The sequence below is a fragment of the Heteronotia binoei genome, chromosome 21, assembly GCF_032191835.1.
Source record: "Heteronotia binoei isolate CCM8104 ecotype False Entrance Well chromosome 21, APGP_CSIRO_Hbin_v1, whole genome shotgun sequence".
Lineage (NCBI taxonomy): Eukaryota > Metazoa > Chordata > Lepidosauria > Squamata > Gekkonidae > Heteronotia > Heteronotia binoei.
The window spans coordinates 85002160-85026405 of record NC_083243.1 but is presented as its reverse complement, the minus strand read 5'-3'; the positions used below and the strand labels follow the sequence as shown (position 1 = coordinate 85026405).

At 46.1% G+C, this 24246-nt stretch overlaps 1 protein-coding gene across 3 annotated transcripts in view; it reads left to right on the top strand.

Moving 5' to 3' along the window:
• The window catches only part of RGS6 (regulator of G protein signaling 6), a 413592-nt gene extending 411360 nt beyond the window's left edge, over positions 1–2232 (top strand). For all 3 annotated transcript variants that reach the window (XR_009556626.1, XM_060262314.1, XM_060262313.1), the window contains one exon: positions 1595–2232. Coding sequence is in view for 2 of the 3 variants with exons in the window: in XM_060262314.1 (XP_060118297.1) it covers positions 1595–1645 (51 nt within the window). In the remaining variant the exon portion in view is untranslated. The remainder of the gene's footprint in view (positions 1–1594) is intronic.
• The last annotated feature ends 22014 nt before the right edge of the window (positions 2233–24246 follow it).

Genomic DNA, 24246 nt, shown 5'->3' with positions numbered 1-24246 from the left:
GAGAATTCTAGTGGCACTCTGACCTGGATAGCCCAGGCAAGCCCAATCTCATCAATTCTCAGAAGCTAAGCAGGGACAACTCTGGCAAGAACCTGGATGGAAGACCTCCTTGGAATACCAGGAGTCAGGAGGCTGGGGCAGGCTTTATGTAGCCACCTCTTTCAATATCCTCCAGGCCCCTGGTAGGGGTCAGTCACCAGAGGTCACCATGACTTCCAGGCGCACGCACACACACACCCCAAAAAGAAGAAGAATACTAGCAGCAGAAGAAATCAGAGATAACTCCTCTTAATTCCCAAGAAGATTTCAAAGACACAAGCCAGTCTAAGTCTTACATGACTAAATCTGTTTCTGGAATGTGCAAAGTTCAAAAAGAGGGGGGGCACTTGTTTATCCTCCAAGCATCAATATTCTGCAGAGGTACACTGTGGATATCTAGCAAAAGCCAGTTGGCAAGTAGAGCTAGTAATCAGCAATAAAATGAAAAGGGGGAAGGCTCTGAAATAGTCTGTAGGAATTAATAACATAAGCATATTACTTTTTTGTCAGATGAACAAAACCTAATTCTCTTAATATGAGAAACCCATTTTGTATGGGGGGAGGTCCCCACAGGCATTATACTATTTGAATGTACTGTTGATTGCATAAACTGAAGCAGAGGGTTGTATTTGTTTTTTTAAAGGCATAAATTATATTATGCCCTCAGAACAGTAGCTCTGGAAAGAGTGCCTTAAGTGAAAGCTGGAATATCTTTATCATGTGGATGTCCAGGCAGGTTTGACCAAGGAATTATATGACATAATACATTTAGTTTGTATTTGTGATATAATTCCAAATATCACATGTTGCCTGTGAGTATTTTCAACTGTTCTTGAGAAATTTCTGACCCTACTGTTTCTCTGAATGCATCTGATACAATATGATCTTTTAAGTTAAGCAAGTTTGGCTTTCACCAGTACCCATGATTGTTCTTCTGAGGGTCAAAATGACCTATTATTTTGGTTGTTTAAATAACTACCAATTAGACTGGTATGGTGCTTCTCAAGCCTGGCAGTATATCTGTGGCTTGCTCAGCGTGTGGCAGAAAGACATGGATTTTGGTGAAACTGCACCTCCCAATTGCCATTTTAGCCTCTACTTTACAAGTGCTTTCCCTGTGTGACTCTATACTTTGTAACTACTTTCCCTGTGTGACTTTGGCCAGCCCAAGAACAGTGTTGTCATATTTACAGATACAACAGGATTTCAAAGTGTGAATTCAACAAAGCCCATGATATCTTGTGATTAAGTTGGTTGAGGCAAGCATGGATTGGAAGGGGGTTTACTATGGAGATGCTTCTCTAGGTCCTCTAGGTTCCTTGTATGATGAGCAAAGAGGCCTGAATCACCATCCTTGATAGCTCAAGAATCCTCCCCAGAGAAAAGCCCTAGAGTATGAAGTATACCTATATGCCATTCCAGCTTTCACTGCCTTTCATCTTTTGTCACTGCACCTATTCTAAGTCACTAAGTAGAATGTCCTATTTTCTATGTAGCAAAAAGATGTACTCACCTCCTTGGCTCTTTCCTCTCCCCCCCCCTTTTTTTCCTCCAGGGGAAGTCACTGGCAGGCAAGCGCCTCACAGGCTTGATGCAATCCTCTTGACAGCATCTTCTCCGCAAGCAGTTGCTGACATCTCTAAAAGACAGCTGCACTCGACCTCCAAGAAGAAATAGCATTTGGGGACAAATGGGTCACTGTGTGTGTGTGTGTGTGAGAGAGAGAGAAATGCAAACAAGGAAGTAGCACGGGTGCACAAGGAGATTAAGATGGAGGGCCCAGCCCACAGGAGGTTGCTGTTTTCATAGTTTACATCAACACTTTTCTTTCATGTAGAGCTTTGTAATGGCACTGAGTTCTGTGAAGATAGTACTGTGTTTCAGGTCTATTTCAAAGGAGCACAATGTGCTATATGCAGGATGCAAACTGAGGCAGAAAAAAGAGAGAGAGACTGCTGTAGGTGTTGTTTAATATGGAAGTCCTGAGAGAAATCTAGATGAAGAACAGATGGTTGAGATCAGTAATGGTGGGTGCTGCTTTCTCATACACCTAGTAGCTGCTGCTGCTGCATGTATATGGACAAGTGTCCGTCTGTCACTTACCCAGATAAGTATTCACATTTATTCTGCCTAGCTATGGTTAAGGGTTGTCACTAACTTGACTGTAACAACCTAGTTTTGGCATCCTCTCCAAAACCTAACAGTTCCTTCTATCTGAAAAAGCAGTATGGAACAAACTCCCAACCTGGAGTGGAAATACAGATTAAAGTAAGCAAAGAAGTAAGGTAATATGAGAAAGTCCCCCAAAGCAGTTTTTTTTTTTCTTGGCCACATATCAACCTCCATTTGATACTGCCAAACATAAGCCATGCTCATCCCCTTTCTCACAGCCATCTGGATCCAATAAAATAATTGCTGGAGGCTGGTCGTGCTTCAAAAACAGTGAAACTGATTCAGATCTGCTGCAAAATGATTGACATGTTTTTATTCACTTTTTCAAAAATACTGATAGTTCTTCAACTCTGTTGTCATTATTAAGAGTAGGTGATTTGTCCTAAAATGTGTTTAACTGAAAAGGAAAGAACCGATCTACTATATGCAGTTGAGGATTTGCTCCTTTTAAACACCTGATTTCAGCAGAGCTACTTTGCATTTAAACGTGTGAAAAAGTTGGCCCAGTCAGGCCAGCAAAACTTGTGACCCAGCAAGCCAGATGCTACCCTTCAGCCAACTACTGTTGCTTGAGAATCCCTCTGCTTTTTTTGCCGCTCCAGGCAGGCTGACCCTCTTTTGAGCTGCCATATGTGACATAGGCCAAACTAGACATTACATATGTCAGGTACGCATGACCCATCTTGCAGTCACATGTATGAACTGAGGAACTCTGTTGCTCTGTTTGGCTCTGGGTTGCTGTGAGGGGGGGCAAGAGGGGCTTCAGGCACCCCTCCTGCACCATTTTTGCCAGTAGAAATGGCTGGGTGGGAGCTGTTTGCCCCTTTCTTTGACTCCATATGTCCTAAGATAATCTAACTAAATTCATATGGAGCCAGAGAAAGGGGCAAACATCTCCCACCCCTTCTGTCATTTTCACTGGCAAAAATGGCATGGGAAGGAACTCTGAAGCCCTGCTTCTCCCTCACAGTGCTCCAGAGCCAAATGATATGAGAGACCACTTTTGAGTTCCCAGTTCATACATGAGATTGTGAGTTGGGTCAGACTCATGTCACATGTCATTCCAGTTTGGTCTAAGTCACATATGGCAGCTCAAAAGTCACATGTGTTTAAAAGGGCAGCATGAGGACATTGTCAACATCTAAGTCCAGTCATGCAAGCAGAAAATTGAAAGTAACCTGCATTCTACCATCATGAATGGAAACTAAATACAGTCTAATCATTCCAAAAGAGATTTGGACCTATTTGGCACCATAATAATAGCCTGAGTAGTGTAGATGTTCAACTGAAACAAGACCTATTTAACTGAAACAACACCTATTTCACAATGCAAATGTTTGGAGGAATTATGTCCTACTCATTTACACTCATACAAAATGGGGTTTCTGTGCTGTATAGTTAATACACCTGAAATCTTAATTATGGAGAGGAAGACCTTCTGTTGACCAGTGCTCATGCTAACCTATGAACAATGGTTTGTCCTTTGCAAACAGTAAGCATTCTATCTGATATCAGTCAATATTTCTCAATCCCCTCTTTATGAAGTTGAAAGGGAAAATAGTCATTATTTTTAATATAGTGCCAACATCATATATGGTACATTACCATTACAGGGCAGTAAGCAAAAGGGGTCTAAAATCTGGCACTTAAAGAGAGGGAAGAGAGATGGAAGGGAAGGTAAATGGGGAGAAATATGTGTTCATTTAAATTACATGTAGTAGAAATTAGTTTCAGTTGGGGATGAAGATTAGGGGATTGTGCCAAAGTTTTCATGGAAAAGGTTTTGAAAGAAAGAGGGTGTCCTGTAGGAAAGAGTATAGTTATTCATTTATAGACACAAATAATTGGCTAACCTTGGGGAATGAATAAACCTTTTTTAATTAAATACTTCACAAGCCCCGAGAGCCATTCACCACCCATGTATGAATACAAGTTCAACTGGTTCCATTCTTTTGGGATAATCATGTCCCGCTCATTCCTTCCCTAGGTTATTCCTTCCCAATAGGTCATTGCTTCCCCAATTTTTCCCCTTCTTCACACCCATCTGACCATTGCTCTATATGTACTACTTTTACTATCCACAAGAGCTTGAAACCACTATAGTAGAGAACCTTTTGCTGAAATGTATTCACACGTGATATTTTTATGCTTAGATGTGTTGATTCAACATCTTATCTGCAAGCTACACAACACCAGTACATAGCCAGTGTCCAGATCTTGGTGCACAGCAGACTGGGAAAATCACAGAATTGGCACTGAGGCACAATACACATAAGGGAAGGTCATGCAGAACCCTACACCCCAAGGAGTGTGTGTTTCACTCCCTGCCTTGTTATTGTTCTGCTGAAGTTGGACAGAGCTTGAGGTGCTGCCACTGTAAATATGTCATCAGCGCTATTTTGCTTTTCCCAACCCTGCACAATGTAATTTGTCAAACTCCTATATAACTGGTATTAGCCAATCAATTCATGTCTACCAAGCCTTTAAACCTGCCCGTGGCCTTGGTAAAATAAGAGACCTTTCTGTGGCATGTTTACAAGTACTTTGTGCTCACAGAATTCTATGCTAGGGATTCTGCATAACCCTGAGCATGTGCCCGAATGTATTGGAGATGTTCCATCAGATATTCCAAAAGAACTTGGCCTCTGTGCATGAGCCAAAGGCATAATTGGTATGCTAGCACCTGTTTTTTATTTATTTTATCTTTATTTAAAATATCTGTATGCCCACCTTTTCCTTAATACAAAGGGAAACCCAAAACACTTAACAACAAAATAAAATCATAATAAATTTCAAGCCTCCCTCAGTTGAAGCTACAGACAGAATATTTATTTAAGAATGTTACAAGCCCCATCTTTGTATTATAAAGGCTCTCAAAATGGCTTACAGGCATACCTTAAAAGTGTCAATATATAAAAGCATAATGGAGTATATCCTACACCTCAGCTGAACCAGCCTTTCTTCTTCCAGTCCTCTTACAGAAGAGGCTTCTTTGGAGGAAGGCTACACACACACAGCTGAGCAGAGTGGTAAGTTACAATGCAGGGAAACTAGCCACAAACCAGTACTGAATAGCAACATGCTATATGCAACGTCACCCCAGAGTCGGAAACAACTGGTGCTTGCACAGGGGACTACCTTTTTACCTTTATATGTGACTGAAAGCATGAGAACATAGGATGGACTTCACTGGTATTTAAAAGACTCTATAATGTAGTTGCTGGGCAAATCCCCATGGGGAAGGCTACACCACCTGAGGACAGGTCCCCTCTTTGAGAAGGCCTTCTGAAGGTAATCTTTATTAACAGGCAGCTTCTTGTGGGAACAAGTCATTCCCACACTGTTTAAAGTAATCACTAGATTCAGTATTGTAGGATGTCATATTAAAGGTATATTGCAGTTGGGGTGCAATGTGAATGAACAGAAATGTTTTGGGGATATGAAGAGAAGAAAATGCTAATACTTTATTGGATAAAGCCCATCCTGGCAGGTTGACTCACCCAGCTCTCATTTCTCATGAGGAGATCCAAAGTGGGGAGCTGCACAGTCCTGCCCTTGCCATAACTCGCAGCCAGATTGGTGAGGGGCTTTCCAGCACTCTATGTGCTACTGAGAGAGACTGAGTGCAAACTATTGGGGCGGGGGATCATGGGCACTTCATATGCAAACTCACACATACCCCTGCTGGCTACAACCATGCTTTATCCAGATCTTCTCACCTGTCCTTAGGAATCTGACCACCAACTTGGCCAATAAAAAAATGTTCTAGGATATTTCTTATAAAATCATGTCCAGGTACTTTGCCTCAGTGGGTACCTTAAAATTTACATTACTTCATATACTTTCTCATATGGAAGTTGTATTTTTTTTTCTTTAGCAAAATCAATGTGCAGCTGTGTAGAATATTGGATAGCATTCTAGCACAACCAAGGGTCCTGTGATCCAGGCGTCATCAAACTTGTGAGCAAAATGTCTGAGTGCCCACTTTATAAAGACAGGAATCTCTGTTCCTAGATTGTTTCCTGACTAAATTTGTTTTAAAGTAAAGCAAGAAGTGAAACAGGAGGTAAACTCAACATTTCAAACAAAGATCTCTCCTTCCCCACCCCCACCCCCTCCATCCTGCATATACATGGCCTTTTGAAGACCTCCACTGAATATCCTAGCTACACTTTTGCTAAAAAGTATGTCCACAGTATGCCAAATCCCTCACTCTTTTGACAATACATTTTTTCCATTCATTTACATGCTCTGCTGGACATGCCATTAAGAAAGTCATTTAGATAATTGACAAAACAGTTCTTCTGGGGTGTGTATAATCAAGAACATTCAAGTAATATAGTAATGAATGTGCTGCATTTAGGTACAGTTGCTACTATATTCTGAGAAAAGAAGAACTTGAAGTGAATTTGAAGGGACAGGTTCTGGTGTAGGAATGTCAATAAAAACTGAACAGGTTTTTATTTATTAGCACATTTTATGCCATTTCTATTGATAGCTGACCTTTTGATGGGATTAGTAAAGTTTTTAGTTATTGTAATCAAAAATCAAGGTGAATTGGGTTGCTCCAACCCTGTTGAAACAGTTGTAGAATTTTCAGGGGGTGGGAATTCAAAAGCACTGAAAAATGTAGGGAGCAAGCAGAGCACATGAAAATGCTTCTGATACTACTTGATGCTCAGGTACCATGAAATACTTTTCCATTTTTTTATTGGTATCCAGAACCCAGAGTCATAAGATGCATGCTGGCATGATTGTTCTGATAAAAATAGTAGAGGAGTATGGAACACAATAATGAAGTGTTGGCTGTGAAAGAGCCCAGTAGTAACCATTAAAATATTTCACTTTCATGCTATAGTAATAGGAGGCCTCTGAGCATCAGTTCTCTTTGACCACTTTGCAGAAGTGGGAGATTTTTATTTTTATAAAAACACTGGCATTGTCTGTGCCACAACATTGCTTCAGGTGAAAACCCAGAAGTGGCCAAGGATAGCTCTAGAAATAACCAGTAAAACCATAGAGTTTCCAGAAATTCCTAGAGCTACCCTATGTCATTTTCAGGTTTTCCCAGAAAGTGACATAACAGCATACATGTCCCTGCCCCTCCTGCCAGTTGCCAGGCTTAGCTTGGCAAAAAATATTTTAGGAACTAGAATAGCATTGAAATATTAACGGAAACTGTAACAAGTATATTGAGCACAGCAACATGTAGAAATCTGTAGAACCAATTTCATGTTCTTGTCCACAAACATAGGGTTGCCAAGTCCAATTCAAGAAGGGGATTTTGGGGGTGGAGCCAGGAGACATTGGGGGTGGAGCCAGGAACAAGGGTGTGACAAGCATAATTGAACTCCAAGGGAGTTCTGGCCATCACATTTAAAGGGACAGCACACCTTTTTAAATGTCTTCCTTCCATAGGAAATAATGAATGATAGGGGCACCTTCTTTTGGGGCTCATAGAATTGGACCCCCTGGTCCAATCATTTTGAAACTTGGGGGGTACTTTGGGTAGAGGCACTAGATACTATATTGAAAATTTGGTGCCTCTACCTCAAAAGACAGCTTCTCCAGTGTCCCCGAAACCTCCAGATCAATTCCCCATTATACCCTGTGAGAATCGATCTCCACATAGGGAATAATGAAGTGCTCAGCAGACTCCCTCCCCCCCTCCCTTTCTGGCCTCTCTACTCACAAGTTGCAGCCAACTTCTTCCAAGTAACACAGACACCCCATCCCAAGAGGAAGCCTTTCCAATCAGAGACTGGAGCCTCCAGAGGGGGAAAGTTACATGGTGGCTTTGGGGGCGGGGCTTCCCCCTGCCGGCCAGCTGACTGGGGGTGGGAAGGAGCCTGGGAAAGTGGAAGAACCCCCGCTGGGACCTGGGGATTGGCAAGCCTACCCACACACAATGTGAGAACAGTAATCATTCCTTGGGCAAGGCCAAAACAGATAACTTAACTGGGCCCTTGTTTCTCATCTTTCTTCACAAAGCTTCCTATTAAGAGTTACTAGGCCATGAATCCAGCTTGATGCTTACCGTATTTTTCGCACCATAAGGCGCTCTGGAGGATAGGACGCACCTTCCTCCTGGGGGGCGATCCGCTGCCTCTTCCTCCGATCCGGTGCTTCCCCGCGCCTGCTTGCCTGGCTCCATCTTCTTCAGGCAAGCACTGGGATCGCTCCACGTGGCCCCAGTGCTTTGCAAGCGCCGGCTGCGGAGGGGGCAGCGTGCTTCCTACTTGCCTGTGTTCCTGCCTTCAGCTGTGATGTTTAAAGCAAGCGCTGGGATTGGAGGGGGGAGGGAGTGATCCCAGCGCTTGCTTTAAACATCACAGCTGAAGGCAGGGACACAGGCAAGTAGGAAGCACGCTGCCCCCTCCGCAGCCGGCGCTTGCAAAGCACTGGGGCCACGTGGAGCGATCCCAGCACTTGCCTGAAGAAGATAGAGCCAGGCAGGCAGGCGCGGGGAAGCGCCAGATCGGAGGAAGAGGCAGCAGACCGCCCCCCCGAAGGTACATACCTTCAGAATATAAGACGCACACACTCCCCCCCCCACTTTTTTTTGGGGGGGAAGGTGCGTCTTATAGTCCGAAAAATACGGTACTTGAAAACAAACTTTCAAAATGTTGCTTTTTTTCATTACAATTCTGTCACTCAGATGCTTTTAATCTGAATTTGTGTTGAGTAATGCAAAAAGACTGGAATAATTTTTTTGGTGGTGCTGAACATTTAGGAAACAGAAGGTATGGGAAGGGAGTGCTTCAGATAGAAAACAAACAATGATGGCCAGAATGCAAACAGGATAATATGTAAAAATCAGTACAGTTGGTTAAGTTACTAAAGTATCCATGGGGACAAGTTTAGTGCAAGGACAGAGATGGTTTGAGAGAGAGAAAAAGAAAACATTTGCTACTAGCCAAGAGAGAAGGCATTTGTGTGTGCTGGAGGCTTAATGCTTAATATATGCTGACTGCTCTAGTCACCTTATGTGCCTAATATTCTGATGTAACATTATGAAACAGCATGACATTTCATGGAATAAGCCACTGCTAAAGAAATCCATACCTGACATTCATTCTGAGAATAACATCATAATTTTGGTGTAAGATTAGTTTGAGCTTTATACCAAATACCTGAAGATGCTGCAATGGCCCAAGTATTCAGCTGAGATTGTCTTAGTGTGACTGCAGGGTGGCAGAGCCAGTGTCCCCCCATTATGATTTGGAAGGCTAGGGCCAAGCTGAGTATACATCAATCTCTTTTTCATATTTAGCATTGTCTTGTTTTTGAGGTGGATGTGGGCGTTTGTGTGTGTGTCTGTGTGTGTGTGTGGTTTGGCCAGGGATTTAATGGTTCCCTTTGAGAGGCTGTGCAGCTACTTCCAGCAAACCCTGTTAGGAATCATCAGGGACTGCCCAGTCTTTCAGGAGTGGCTACAGAGTTTCCATGTGGCTCATGTGATTGTTCATCTAAAATTTGAGAGCTTGGGGAGTCTAAGAGGGCATATAAAAAATTAGGAAAACCAGAGGTGACATTTTCTCCCTGAGTAATAGAAACATTTTATTTATAAATTGCCTGAAATAGACTAGTTGCTGGGATGTAGCACCATATCAGGGTCTCATGACTCTTTGACACGCCCACATTTCCCCTTTGCCTGTCTTCACAATGGGAAAAGAGGTATTATAAATACACACAGAAGCTGGTACACAGTCTCACCTGTGAACACCACTGCAGTATAATAAATCTTAGCATACCAAGAAGCTTGACATTAGTTTACATTACCCCATAATGAAGAGGATACAGTTGCTCTTTGATGTGTTAGCTACCATATTCACAGTAGCTTAGAAATTAAATGGAGCCCAGATCAAACTATGTTGGGATTTGCTGGCCCTACAAGATGCTGGAACTAACACATTGCAGTGGATTTTGCCTTTATGCCCTGCTAATGGCTGGCCACTATCAGAATGCTAAGCTAGACAGGTCCTTTGGTCACTCTGACCCAATCTGGTAAGAAGAATGAAATATTTAAATGTTTAGCTTATTGGATCCACTTTATGTCTAAAGACTGTTGCCCCTGCTTACACTAAACCTTATATTTAAATGTTTAGCTTATTGGATCCACTTAATGTTTAAAGACTGTTGCCCCTGCTTACATGAAACCTTATGATATTCTTCTTCAATCATGAATGTCCAGACCAAAAGCAGAACACAATAATGATTCCTGAGACTGTACCTTGTCAGACTACTACTGGTTGATCAAATGTTTCAATGACATAAAAATCTCCCTGCTGTGTAGAAGCTAGCACATCAAGGAGACAGTTCTATATAATTTTCCCCTGACATATTAGTTTTCTCAAGCAGGGATTTTTCCCATGGAAGAATTTTTAAAATTCTGTCTCCAGTAGTAGTCTGAATGGCACAGTCCCAACATCACTGTACTAGCTGGTTTATTTGCATATAGTGTTTGGCTCTAAATCAGAATAAACTTTAAGATGTATAAGCTGTGGTCATATGAGATGTTGTGGCATTATTCTTCTCAGAGCACCAAACTGGGGAAAACGTGTCTCAAATGAATTTCTTAGGGAATTACAGAACAACAGGGTCCTAACTAGGGATGGGCACGAACCCAGCTCAAGCACTAAACTTCATGACAAATTTTGTCTGGTTCATGGTTCATAAACTGAAGTTCATGACAAGTCAACTGGCACAAATTTTCAAGTGGTTCATAGATGGATGCATTTCTAGACAGTCTCCACTCAATCAAAATGTTTACCAAACTTCAAAACAACAGGGGGTGGAACTTGGAGGGCATGTAGAGGAGCATCAGGAGGAGGTCCCTGTGAATCTTGTGTCTCTAGCTTGCACAGGGCCCATTCGAAACACTCCTGAACCGACATTTATAATTTCCCCAGAAAATACTTCTTGGAGGCACATTCAGGAGGGCATAACTCAGATCCCATATGTCCAGTCCTCACCAAACTTGGCAGGTAGGTAGCAGGAAGTCAACTGGAGATCCCCTATGAGTTTGGTGTCTCTAGCATGCTGGGGGAGGACTTTCTAACTCACCTCAACCCTCATAAACCAAACCAGTTTGGTGGCTAAAAGTTCATGATGTTCATGGCTCATGAACTAGACGCATCACAAAGCACAAACTGAACCACATTTCCCCAGTTCATGCTCATCCCTAGCCCTAACCTACGGCATCAGCAGCAGGTTGATTCATCCACCTCTATATGAACATCACAATCAGGGAATCCATGAGGACTTGTTGGGGAGAGGGTCTAATCTTTCTCTGGCTGATTTAGGGTTGCCAGGTCTTACTTGGCTGTCAGTGGGGACCTCCATCCTCTTCCTGGGAGTCTTTGGCACATGCACACCATGATGATATCACTTAGAAGTGATGTCATTGTGTCATGCATGTCGTGCAGGGGATACTATCATTGGGGGGGCCCTCTATGATCACCATAGAGTTTTTACCAAAATGGTAGTGCATCCCCAGAGCAACATACCTGGTGTGATAAGGTCATCTCCAGGTGATGTCATCATGTTGGGCATACCAGAGCTCTTCATGGTTGGGGCTTCCCCTACCAGCCAGCTCTGTGGTGGTGGATAGGAGGCCTCAAAAGTGGGGGCAACCCTGTCATCAGGAATGGCAACCCTCCTCCCACTACTATCTCTGCTTTCTCTTCTTTCCTCACTATTGCAGTCCTCACAGTGGGTCCCCTTTCCTTGCTTCCTTCTGTCTTCCCTCATACCTAGGTAACTGCAGAAAGTTGTATAAAGTTGTCTAAGCAATCCACAATGGCTGCCAAGACCTTATGAGAATCTAATGAGATCACAGCATTTGGAAATTTTTACTTGGTTAGTCTGCAGATCAATTAAAACAACAAAAGGTTCTAGGAGCAGCATGTATTGATGACTGCCAGCACAGGAAGTATAAAATCCTTCTTTATGATATAACAAAAGTGAAACCCCACTGCCTAATATGGTTGCCAACTCTGAGTTGCAAAATTCGTGGAGATTTGGGGATGGAGTCTGGGAGGGCAGATTATAGAGTGGGGAAGGAGCTCATCAGGGATGTAATGCCATAGAGTTTACCTACGGAAGGTGTTATTTTCTAAAGGGGAACTAATGTTGCTGGCCTTCCACTGACAGTGGAAGACCTCCCCCCCCCCCTGTTGTTGCTTGCCACCACTCATGAGCAGCAGGAGCAAATTCTTGGTCAAAATGGGGGGCGCAGTCAGCTTTTCAGGTGCAATGACATTGATTCCAGAACAGCCCTATAAGGGCTGGAGGCTACTACAGCTAAAACACTGAAGGTAAATGCCCACCTCTGGTAAATCAATAGATTAGAATTCTGTCAATATTTGAATGTATAACATGACAAAAAATACAAACTAGTGACCAATTTACTAAGAAATATATAGAAATCAGTCCAAATGTCCAAAACATGTACATTCAAGTCCCAAAATAGTGTGGTGACAAGCCAATCGATTAAGTACTTGTTTCTTTCCAGTCTTCATCAGACCTGGGACCAATATTGATTCAATTATATAGATTATTTACATAATTTTTAAAAAGGGGAACGCAGAGCATATGGACTTATTTTTAGATAATTGAAAATCTTTTCTAGAAATTTATGTTTAGATTTGCCACCACTGTTATGTTTTTTCTCTCATTCCTTCCTATTGCTTATTTTGAGTCCCTCCTCTTTTTTGTTTTTTTTAAGTGTCACTGTGGTGCAATAAAATCACTTCCTGGTCATTCCAGAAGTGACACCGTTGTGTTTGGAATATTGATCACCCCCTCAACAGTAAGTCCCCACCCCACCCCATTTCCCTCTACTTGCCAGGCTGCCTGCCTGGCAACCCTAGGAAGAACTGATCACTGTAGTCTGGAGATCAGTTGTAATTCCAAGAGAACACCAGCTTTCACCTTAGGCTTCCCAAATCCCCCGCCTGGGCGGGGGACCCCCAATTTGGAGCCTCCTCCCCCCGCTCGCCAAAAATCCGGAAAGCGGGGGGGGGAGGGGATGGCGGCCCTTCCCACACAGCCCTGATCCCAGCAGCTTCTCCTGGCCCCTTCCCTTCCCACCGATCCCTGATACTTCTCCTCATCCCTTCCCTTCCCACCCCGGATTGCAGCAGCTTCTCTTTGCCCTTCCCTTCCTACCCAGAAACGATCGCAGCAGCCAGAGTTCTTCCGTTTTCCCAGGCTGCTTCCCGCCCCCAGTCAGCTGGCCGGTGGGGGGAGCCCCGCCCCGCCCCACCTCCGGAGGCTTGATTGAAAGGCTTCAACTTGGGATAGTGTGTCTGTGTTGCTGTGAAGAAGCTGGCAGCAACTCGTGAGTAGAGAGGCCAATCCCCTGCATCAGATTTGCCAGAAACGGGGGGGAGGGGGGAGGAGAGGGAAACGTCTTCATTATTCCCTATGTAGAGATCGATTCTCATAGGGTATAATGGGGAATTGATCTGGAGGTTTCAGGGGCTCGGGGGGAGCTGTCTTTTGAGGTAGAGGCACCAAATTTTCAATATAGTATCTAGTGCCTCTCCCCAAAGTATCCTCCAAGTTTCAAAACGATTGGACCAGGGGGTCCAATTTTATGAGCCCCAAAAGAAGGTGCCCCTATCCTTCATTATTTCCTATGGAAGGAAGACATTTAAAAAGGTGTGCTGTCCCTTTAAATGTGATAGCCAGAACTCTCTTGGAGTTCAATTATGCTTGTCACACCCTTGTTCCTGGCTCTGCCCCCAATGTCTCCTGGCTCCACCCCAAAAGTCCCCAGATATTTCTTGAATTGGACTTGGCAACCCTATTTCACCTTGAGGCTGGCACACCTACTGCCTAGACCACAGACAGAGATACACACAGGCCCCCAGTTTGGTATCTTGTCCATCTGCTCCTTGCCTTCACTTGCTCCTCCAGACCTCTCCCTTACTAATTTTTGCATCAGCATTTGCCTGGCCATCTCCAACTGCCTGTTCAAAAGGAACAGCAAAAGCCTGACAGTGACCTTTGAGTGGACAGACTCTTGATCTTACAGCACAGGAGCAAATGGCTGTTGCCAGTGAGCAATTTTGGCCTTCAACAGGCATAGAAATTCGCAAAGGATTTAGCCTTTGGCTTCTTCAGGCAGCAGAACCTCAGGCCAGCTGGAATGCGCCAAAGCACAGCTGAGCCTCCTACCAAAAGCAACTGGGCAGCGTGCCTGCTGGTTTGAGACTGCAGGGAGCACCATGTGCACAGTGATAGCACAGCTCAAAACATTAGAGCATCTGTGCTCTCCTCCTACCTTCTGGAGGTAATTTAGCTCTTGCTTTTGGTATCCTGTTGGTGACAAAAGCGTATATTACAGGAAAAATGGAATGCCTAATACAAGGCTTTTAATGTAATTGTTTGGAGGTTCTTCACACTGCTAAAATATAGTTATTTGGATTTACTTATTTTATCCCCTGCAATTCCAGGCAGGAATTCATTAACATTGCCTCACTCCTTGATTCCAAGCACATCCCTGAACATCTTGCCTGTCATGTGGTTGCCAGCAAAAAGGTCTATTTTTTCTCTTTAAATAAACCAGGGAGTTGCAAATTAGTACTGACACAAAATCTTTTAGATAATTTTCCAAATGGGTCCAGCAGGCTGGACCAGTGATACTGCAAATGCCAATGATTTTTCAGAGGTCCACAGGTTGGCTTCATCTTTTTAAGACATATGGTGATGCTATGGTCAGCTCCATTCTTAATTCATCCATTCTCTTTTACATGTCTTTGTCCTTCTTTCCTGTGGTGATTATCTTAAAAAAATACATACATATGAATTAATTACACAATAAACCTTTATCTTCTATAACATTCATGATTCCTATGATATTTGTCCCCAGAAGAATCACAACACCAGTACCACCACATTCTACCATAGTTCTCCTTCCTCTTTTCATTCTTTCATTGAAAAGGAATTCTGGAAATTATAAGCATCCACACTTGTTCAGTACCTTGCAGTTAGACATTATACATACCCAAAGTGTTCCTAGTCAATCTATGGGGGCCAACCTTTTTCTTGAAAAAGTCCTCAGGTGAAGATTTCACAGCCTCAGTAGACAGTTTGTTCCGTTTGTCAGCTGCTCCAGTAGCAAGATGTTTCCTTGTAATGCTGAACATAAATCTGCAGGCCTGTAACTTAAACCCATAGTTTCTCCCCTATTGAATCCTAAACAATTTTCCTCCTGAATAATTGTTCCTCTTCTTCTTTCTGATATCTTTTAAATATTTATAAAATCTGAGTCTTTCATCTCTTTAAGAGCCATCTTTCTGTAAATTCTCCATAATCAGTTCTTCTGCAATTTTTCATACACCTTTGTCTCCTAGTATCTACCAGTTTTACTTGGAGTAGCTTGTTTCCATTTTTTAATATTTTTTTTCTGAACAGAAATAATTGTACGCTTTCACATTCTCCTTGTCTGGAGCTTTCCACACTTTCCCAAGCTCCAAGTGCAGTGTCCGGCCAGCTGAGTGCTGATTTGAACCTGGGTTTCCTGGATCCCACTCTTTCACTGCTACACCACACTACTTTTGTTGAATCTTGGGCTAATTTGCATGGCCCTGAAAATAGCCTGACTTGAGTCATGCAGTGATGTGGTTATGCAATAGTTTTGCCAGTCACCCAAGTCTCCAGCCTTGCAGTGTCAAACAAGTTATTGTGTCACTTCCAGCATTACAGTTCAACTTGCTTTCATGTGAGTATGATCTTGATTGTATTTGGAGAGGCACAGATATGTTTGTTATTGTTAATTTAGGAAGGTTGACTATTTCTAAATAGCTCTGATTTATATCTATGTTAAATCAAGTTATCTGGTGCTTATATCATACTTCCCCAAATGCACCTAGATTTAAAACAATGGATATGCTGAACTGACTATGCACACAGGAATATTCTACCCTGGAATCCGTATGTCAAAGAAGCCTTTCAAAGTGCCTGCTTGCTTGCTTGCTTGGCTCTTCACTGTGTGGATACTGTCGCTTTATCTGAATAGCCAGGGTTATATATAAGCAGGAATGGTGGGGGAAGACCTAATGGCCATCTGGATCCCTGGCCTCAGACCCAATGGTTCCATGAGGGTACCTGAGCTAGCCATCAAGCATCTTGGCTCTTCCTTTATAGACATTGATCCTTCCTGGTATAATTTCTAACCTGACTCATGTGCTGTCAGTTTCAATTGCAATCCATCACAACCCACTAAAGATAAACAGCAAAATTTGAGTCCAATGACACCTTAAAAGACCAACAAAGTTTTATTCTGGGTATAAGCTTTCAGTAGAGCTGATGCCTAGAATTAAACTTTTGTTGGTCTTAAAGATGCCACTGGAAGCAAACTTTGCTCTGCTGCTTCAGACCAACACAGCTGAATCTAAAGTAGGGTGGCCAGACCGTCCCGGTCTCCCGGGACATTCCCGGATCTGGCCACCCAATCCCGGATCCCGGGCTGCCTATACCGGGACCATTAAAGGTCCCGGTTTAGGCAGCCCCGGAGCCGGTGGGCCGCGGGCGCGGGCGGGGAAGGCGGGGAGTGAGGGAGGGAGCGTCCCTGCGCCTGCGCAGGGCCCCTGCGCACGCGCAGGGACGCTCCCACCCTCACTCCCCGCCTTCCCCGCCCGCGCGCGGGGCCCGGCGGCAGTGGTGGAGGCCTCTCCGTGGCCTCCGCTGGTCGCTGGAAGCCCTCCAGAGACTCTGGAGGGCCTCCAGCGACCAGCGGAGGCCGCGGAGAGGCCGCGGGGCACCCGGCGCTGGTCCCGGAAGGCCTTCCAGAGCCTCTGGAAGGCCTTCGGGGACCAGCGCCGGCCAGCGAAGGCTTCCCCGCGGCCTCCGCTGGTCCCTGGAGGCCCTCCAGAGTCTCTGGAGGGCCTCCAGGGACCAGCGGAGGCCGCGGGGAAGCCGCGGGGCACCCGGCCGGCGCTGGTCCCGGAAGGCCTTCCAGAGGCTCTGGAAGGCCTTCCGGGACCAGCGCCGGCCAGCGAAGGCTTCCCCGCGGCCTCCGCTGGTCCCTGGAGGCCCTCCAGAGTCTCTGGAGGGCCTCCAGGGACCAGCGGAGGCCGCGGGGAAGCCGCGGGGCACCCGGCGCTGGTCCCGGAAGGCCTTCCAGAGCCTCTGGAAGGCCTTCGGGGACCAGCGCCGGCCAGCGAAGGCTTCCCCGCGGCCTCCGCTGGTCCCTGGAGGCCCTCCAGAGTCTCTGGAGGGCCTCCAGGGACCAGCGGAGGCCGCGGGGAAGCCGCGGGGCACCCGGCGCTGGTCCCGGAAGGCCTTCCAGAGGCTCTGGAAGGCCTTCCGGGACCAGCGCCGGCCAGCGAAGGCTTCCCCGCGGCCTCCGCTGGTCCCTGGAGGCCCTCCAGAGTCTCTGGAGGGCCTCCAGGGACCAGCGGAGGCCGCGGGGAAGCCGCGGGGCACCCGGCGCTGGTCCCGGAAGGCCTTCCAGAGCCTCTGGAAGGCCTTCGGGGACCAGCGCCGGCCAGCGAAGGCTTCCCCGCGGCCTCCGCTGGTCCCTGGAGGCCCTCCAGAGTCTCTGGAGAGCCTCCAGGGACCAGCGGAGGCCGCGGGGAAGCCGCGGGGCACCCGGCGCTGGTCCCGGAAGGCCTTCCAGAGGCTCTGGAAGGCCTTCCGGGACCAGCGCCGGCCAGCGAAGGCTTCCCCGCGGCCTCCGCTGGTCCCTGGAGGCCCTCCAGAGTCTCTGGAGGGCCTCCAGGGACCAGCGGAGGCCGCGGGGAAGCCGCGGGGCACCCGGCGCTGGTCCCGGAAGGCCTTCCAGAGCCTCTGGAAGGCCTTCCGGGACCAGCGCCGGCCAGCGAAGGCTTCCCCGCGGCCTCCGCTGGTCCCTGGAGGCCCTCCAGAGTCTCTGGAGGGCCTCCAGGGACCAGCGGAGGCCGCAGGGAAGCCGCGGAGCAGCCGGCGCTGGTCCCTGGAGGCCTCCAGAGGCCAGCGCCGGTAGCGGAGAGGCCCGGCGCTGGTCCCTGGAGGCCTCCAGAGGCCAGCCCCGGCAGCTCCCTCCCTCCCTCGTCGCGAGGCCGCCGCCGGAGGACTCCCCGCCGCCGCCGCCGCTGGATCCGCCGCCCTGGAATAAGGTAAGGAGGCCGAAAGCGGGGGGGGGGGGCGGGGGGCGGCCTTCCTTTCTTCCCTCCCTCCTCCCTCCCTCCCTTCCTTCCTTCCTTCCTTCCTTCCTTCCTTCCCTCACTCCCTTCCCTTCCTTCCTTCCTTCCCTCCCTCCCTCCTCCCTTTCTTCCTTTCTTCCTTCCTTCCCTCACTCCCTTCCCTTCCTTCCTTCCCTCCCTCCTCCCTCCCTTCCTTTCTTCCTTCCTTCCCTCCCTTGCCTTCCTTCCTTCCCTCCCTCCTCCCTTCCTTTCTTCCTTCCTTCCTTCCCTCCCTCCCCCCTTCCTTCCTTCCTTCCCTCCCTCCCTCCCCCTTCCTTCCCTCCCTCCCTCCCCCTTCCTTCCTTCCTTCCCTCCCTCCCTCCCCCTTCCATCCTTCCTTCCCTCCTTCCTTCCTTCCTCCCTCCCTTCCTTCCCTCCCTTCCTTCCTTCCTCCCTCCCTTCCCTCCCTTCCTTCCTTCCTTCCCTCCCTCCCTTCTTCCTTTCTTCCCTTCTTCCCTTCCTCCCTTTCTCCCTTCCTTCCTTCCTTCCCTCCCTCCCTCCTTATGTTGTTATGTGATGCAGAGTGTTGGACTGGATGGGCCACTGGCCTGATCCAACAGGGCTTCTCTTATGTTCTTATGTGACGCAGAGTGTTGGACTGGATGGGCCACTGGCCTGATCCAACAGGGCTTCTCTTATGTTCTTATGTGATGCAGAGTGTTGGACTGGATGGGCCACTGGCCTGATCCAACAGGGCTTCTCTTATGTTCTTATGTGACGCAGAGTGTTGGACTGGATGGGCCACTGGCCTGATCCAACAGGGCTTCTCTTATGTTCTTATGTGACGCAGAGTGTTGGACTGGATGGGCCACTGGCCTGATCCAACAGGGCTTCTCTTATGTTGTTATGTGATGCAGAGTGTTGGACTGGATGGGCCACTGGCCTGATCCAACAGGGCTTCTCTTATGTTGTTATGTGACGCAGAGTGTTGGACTGGATGGGCCACTGGCCTGATCCAACAGGGCTTCTCTTATGTTGTTATGTGATGCAGAGTGTTGGACTGGATGGGCCACTGGCCTGATCCAACAGGGCTTCTCTTATGTTGTTATGTGATGCAGAGTGTTGGACTGGATGGGCCACTGGCCTGATCCAACAGGGCTTCTCTTATGTTATTATGTGACGCAGAGTGTTGGACTGGAGGGGCCACTGGCCTGATCCAACAGGGCTTCTCTTATGTGACAATACTGACTTTGGTGGACCCAAGCACTGATTCAGTGTAAGGGAGCTTTGTGTTTGTGTCTTCTAGTGCAATTTTGTTCATTGTGGGGCCCAGGGGGCCGGCGCAGCGGCACGCTGAAGCAGCCTGTCGGTCACTTCCAGGTTCCTGTCCTGCATCTTGACCGGTGTTATTAGTGACAGGCTGCTTCGGCGTGCCGCTGCGCCGGCCCCCTTGGTCCCACAACGATGGGACCGATGCCACAGGGACGGGCTCGAAACACTCTATAACCCCTCAAAAGAACAGCAGTCTAGCTCGCTTCCCCCGAGCCCTGCCGCCATAAGCCTCAAGGGGGCTCATTTTGCGGCATCTCCCGGCGGGAGGGTGGCACCCGCACGGGACACATATCAAATGAAAGAGGGGGCGCAGGGCTATCAGAAACAGTCAGCGGAGGGAGTCGGGAGACCACCCCACTGGGGGATCCACACCCCGAAAGTGATGAAGGTGGCGCAGATAGAGCCAACAGAGCCAACAGGACAAAATAAATAGGCTGCATTATGCAGCACAGTTGAGAAAGTGCCTTATCCCATATACTGATGAAGTATATACAGGATTTGAGAACAAAATTGTTTCCGGCGGTGATATTTGGGGGATTTTTGGGGACGTCACAGGAAGTGCTGTGAAGTCACTTCCTGTTTCCGGCAGGTGACGCGGGGGAAATGATGTCACAGGAAGTGATGCCACTTCCTGTTTCCGGTGGTGGCATGACATCACCGGAAGTGACGTCACCGGAAGTGACGTCACTTCCTGTTTCCGGCGGCGCGCGCGCGCGCACCCCCCCCCCCCCCCCCCCCGGTGTCCCTGGCTGGCCTTCAGACATTATGGTCACCCTAATCTAAAGGTAAATGGGGTTATGTACAAACAAACTTACCTGTGCCCTGAATGTGGCTAAATGGTCTCATGCAGACTGCCTGAATTAAGAAATCTTTGCCATATAGTTTTCTTTGCATCTACAATTACTTATTTTCTTTTTAAAATATACACCCTGCCCTTTGATATAATTACCTCCAAGGCAGTTCACAACACATTTAGCAAAAGAAGAAACATATATTCAGCTAGAAACATATATTCAGCTAGAATATGTTCTCTCTTGCTTGTGACGTGGTTAAAACATGCTGGGGAGTGAGGTTGATGTTAGGTTAAAGCCTCCCCAGCTCTCTGTCATTCCTCTCACCAATGCTGCTCTTCCAGGACTGTATTGTTGGAACTCTCTGTCTGAGGCAGTGATGCTCTGGATTCTTGGTGCTTGGGGGGCACAGTGGGAGGGTTTCTAGTGTCCTAGCCCCACTGATGGACCTCCTGATGGCACCTGGGTTTTTTGGCCACTGTGTGGCACAGAGTATTGGACTGGATGGTCCATTGTCCTGATCCAACATGGCTTCCCTTATGTTCTCTTATATTCTTATGGTATCTCAAAGCATAAATGTTTGAGTGCAGATATAATAATAATAATAATAATAATAATAATAATAATAATAATAATAATAATAATAATAATAATAATAATAATAATAATAATAATTTTATTTATACCCCGCCCTCCCCGCCGAGGAAGGCTCAGGGCGGCTTACAGGACATGGTAAAACCATGTTAAAACAATAAAACAAGATTATACAATTCAATACAGATAACAATTAAATATTTAAATAATCTAAAAACAGTCTAAAAATATAATCTAATAGTGCTATTATCTCAGTTATGTTAATGTTAATGATGGCGTGATGTTTATTCCAAGCTCCATCTTAGAAAGCTAGCAGGAAGAGGGCGGTTTTGCAGGCCCTACGGATACAGTATGACTGAGGCCCTACAGATACAGTATGACTGATGCCTTTTTTTGCTTTTATTTGCACTATGGTACTAATATATGTAGAAAAGCCCCATGGCGCAGAGTGGTAAAGCTGCAGTACTGCAGTCGGAGCCCTCTACTCATGACCTGAGTTCGATCCCAGCAGAAGCTGGTTCAGGTAGCCGGCTCCAGGTTGACTCAGCCTTCCATCCTTCTGAGGTTGGTAAAATGAGGAATGCCCAGCTTGCTGGGGGGGAAGTGTAGATGACTGGGGAAGGCAATGGCAAACCACCCCATAAAATGTCTGCCGTGAAAACGTTGTGAAAGCAATGTCACCCCAGAGTCGGAAATGACTGGTGCTTGCACAGGGGACTATCTTTTTTGCTAATATATGCATATATTATTAAATACACCAAATATTGCCACAGAGAGCACATTTTCAGAAGTGGCAACCACTTCCTTCTCTGCTTCTTTAAAACCAAAGTAAATTGTTTTAATAACCCCTTTTGGAGCTCTCTGGCAGAGGAGGGAGGGAATTTCACTCCTGCTAGCTCTGCAGGCTGCTGTCATGTGATGGGACAAGCCTCCCACCTCTCCCCAAGAAAACAGTTTCCAGAAAGCAGCTGTGTTCTATATTAAGGTGTTTCTGTGTGGTTTTGTTTCTAGGCAATCCCTAACTGAGCTGCAGAGTCAAAATAAACCCCATGTCCTCCATAGGAGAAGAAAAGGAATTCTAACAGTCCAAGAGGCAGAGCTCTTGATCTTGGTTTTGCATTCATTTCTGATGTGATGGAGGCTTGAGTCTAAAAGGCCTCCTTAGCCACCAGAGGGCAAAGGCCTCCTTAGCCACCAGAATCATGGAATTCTAAGAACGAAATGAGACAAACAGCTGGCCACCCACCTCTTCCTGTACCCTGGACTAGGCATATTATTATCCTGAACTGCCTTTAAAATCATGTGAGTGGCTGGACACTTGCTTTTGAACCCCGCTTGCCTTTGGTTTTTTTTTTTTTTCTGTTATTATTTTTAAATGCTCCTTTTAGATGAGCACTTCATTGGGGTTGAAATACTCTTCATACCTTCTTTGTATTTGCAAAGTACTGTATTTTTCTTAGAGCTATAAATCATTCTGATTACCTGGAATTATGGTAGAGCTCCTTGCAGGGATACTAAGAATAACCCACCACATCCCAGAGCACATGGAGAAATTATATTTTCTGGTGACATGAATTACAACTGGCTATTGGAACCACCTGCTTCTGCACACTGGTCTGCCAAAAATGTGTCAGGTTTTGAGATTTCAAACAACATGAACTGGAAGCCCAGAAACAATTTCTGTCAGTTCTCAGGTAAAAAAACAAATGTTGCCTTTTCTGTTAGTTTCCCTTCCCTCCAAATTATTACTCTGGCTTTACATTTTTCATAAAGTTTTGCCTCACAGTGCCATATTTCTTATATACAAGCAATTTCCTACCCCGTACTGAGGCTCTATGAATTGACTACACAGTAGGGCTGCCAATCCCCAGGTGGGGGCAGGGGATTCCCTGGCTTCAGTGTCATCAAAAAGTGGTAGGGGGGGAGGGAAATGCCTGCTGTACACACTATTATTTGTTATGAAGACCGATTCCCATTGGGAATAATAGAGAATAGATCCATGGGTATCTGGGGCTTCAAGGGGCCTGTTTTTTGAGGTAGATGCACCAAATCTGCAGCATAGCATCCAGTGCCTCTCCTCAAAACACCCTCCAAGTTTCAAAAGGATTGGGGTCCAATTCTATGAGCCCCAAAAGGAGGTGCCCCTATCTTTCATTATTTCTAATGGAGGGAATGCATTTAAAAGATGTGTTGTCCCTTTAAATGTGATGGCCAGAACTTCCCCTGGAGTTCAATTATGCTTGCCACAACCTTGCTCCTGGCTCCACCCCCAAAGTCTCCTGGCTCCACCTCCAAAGTCCCCAAATATTTCTTGAATTGGACTTGGCAACCCTACTACACAGAGAGATGTCAATGGTCCTGTTCGACATCAACTTATCTGTGGCAGACAAAGGCACTATTCAATTTGTAGCTGTGCTTGTGAGCCCCCATCCACATGAACACATGCAGCTGCCTTATACTGAGTAAGACCATTGGTCTATCAAAGTCAGTATTATCTACTATGAGCGGTTGCAGCCTTCTAGTTCTCATGAGTTCTTACTCATGAACCTTGTAACTAGAGATGCTGGGGATAGGGCTTATTGCATACAAAGCAAATTTTCTACCACTGAATTCTACTGTTCCCTTTGAAGACAGAAATTTTCCACTGCAACTAACTGTGGCATCCAAATGCAAGTGCTTGAACTAAATGTGGTTAATTTCTTTCCTGAAACAAGGATTTGTAACTAGAACTGTAAGAATTCTTGAAAAGAACTACTCTTGGTGTATTAAGGCATTCAGATATTGTGACTAATGGGAGTTAGGGAAGGAGACAGAGTGCATGAGACCAACTATTAACCAGGTTCAACAAATCCCAGAATGCTGTTGTAACATGATATGACATGCAGCCTATATGCTTTGCTTTTTATCCTCTTTGTGAATGATCCTAACACTAATACCCTAATCCTGTAGACAGACATGAGATAGCAACAGGACATACAATGGCTTACCCTAGTGGCAAACCAGCCCTGCTTTTCCACTTGTCAGTTGCAATCTTATAACAAGTTACAGCAACATACTGAGGCCAATTGAAACATTCAGAAATAGCAACTAGTTGAGCTCTTCCTGGACTATACCACTTCAGATTTAAATCTCTCTGCAATAGCAAATCAAGTAGAAGGTTAGGTACTCTGTCTTCCTGACATGCTAGTTTTCATGCACAGGGT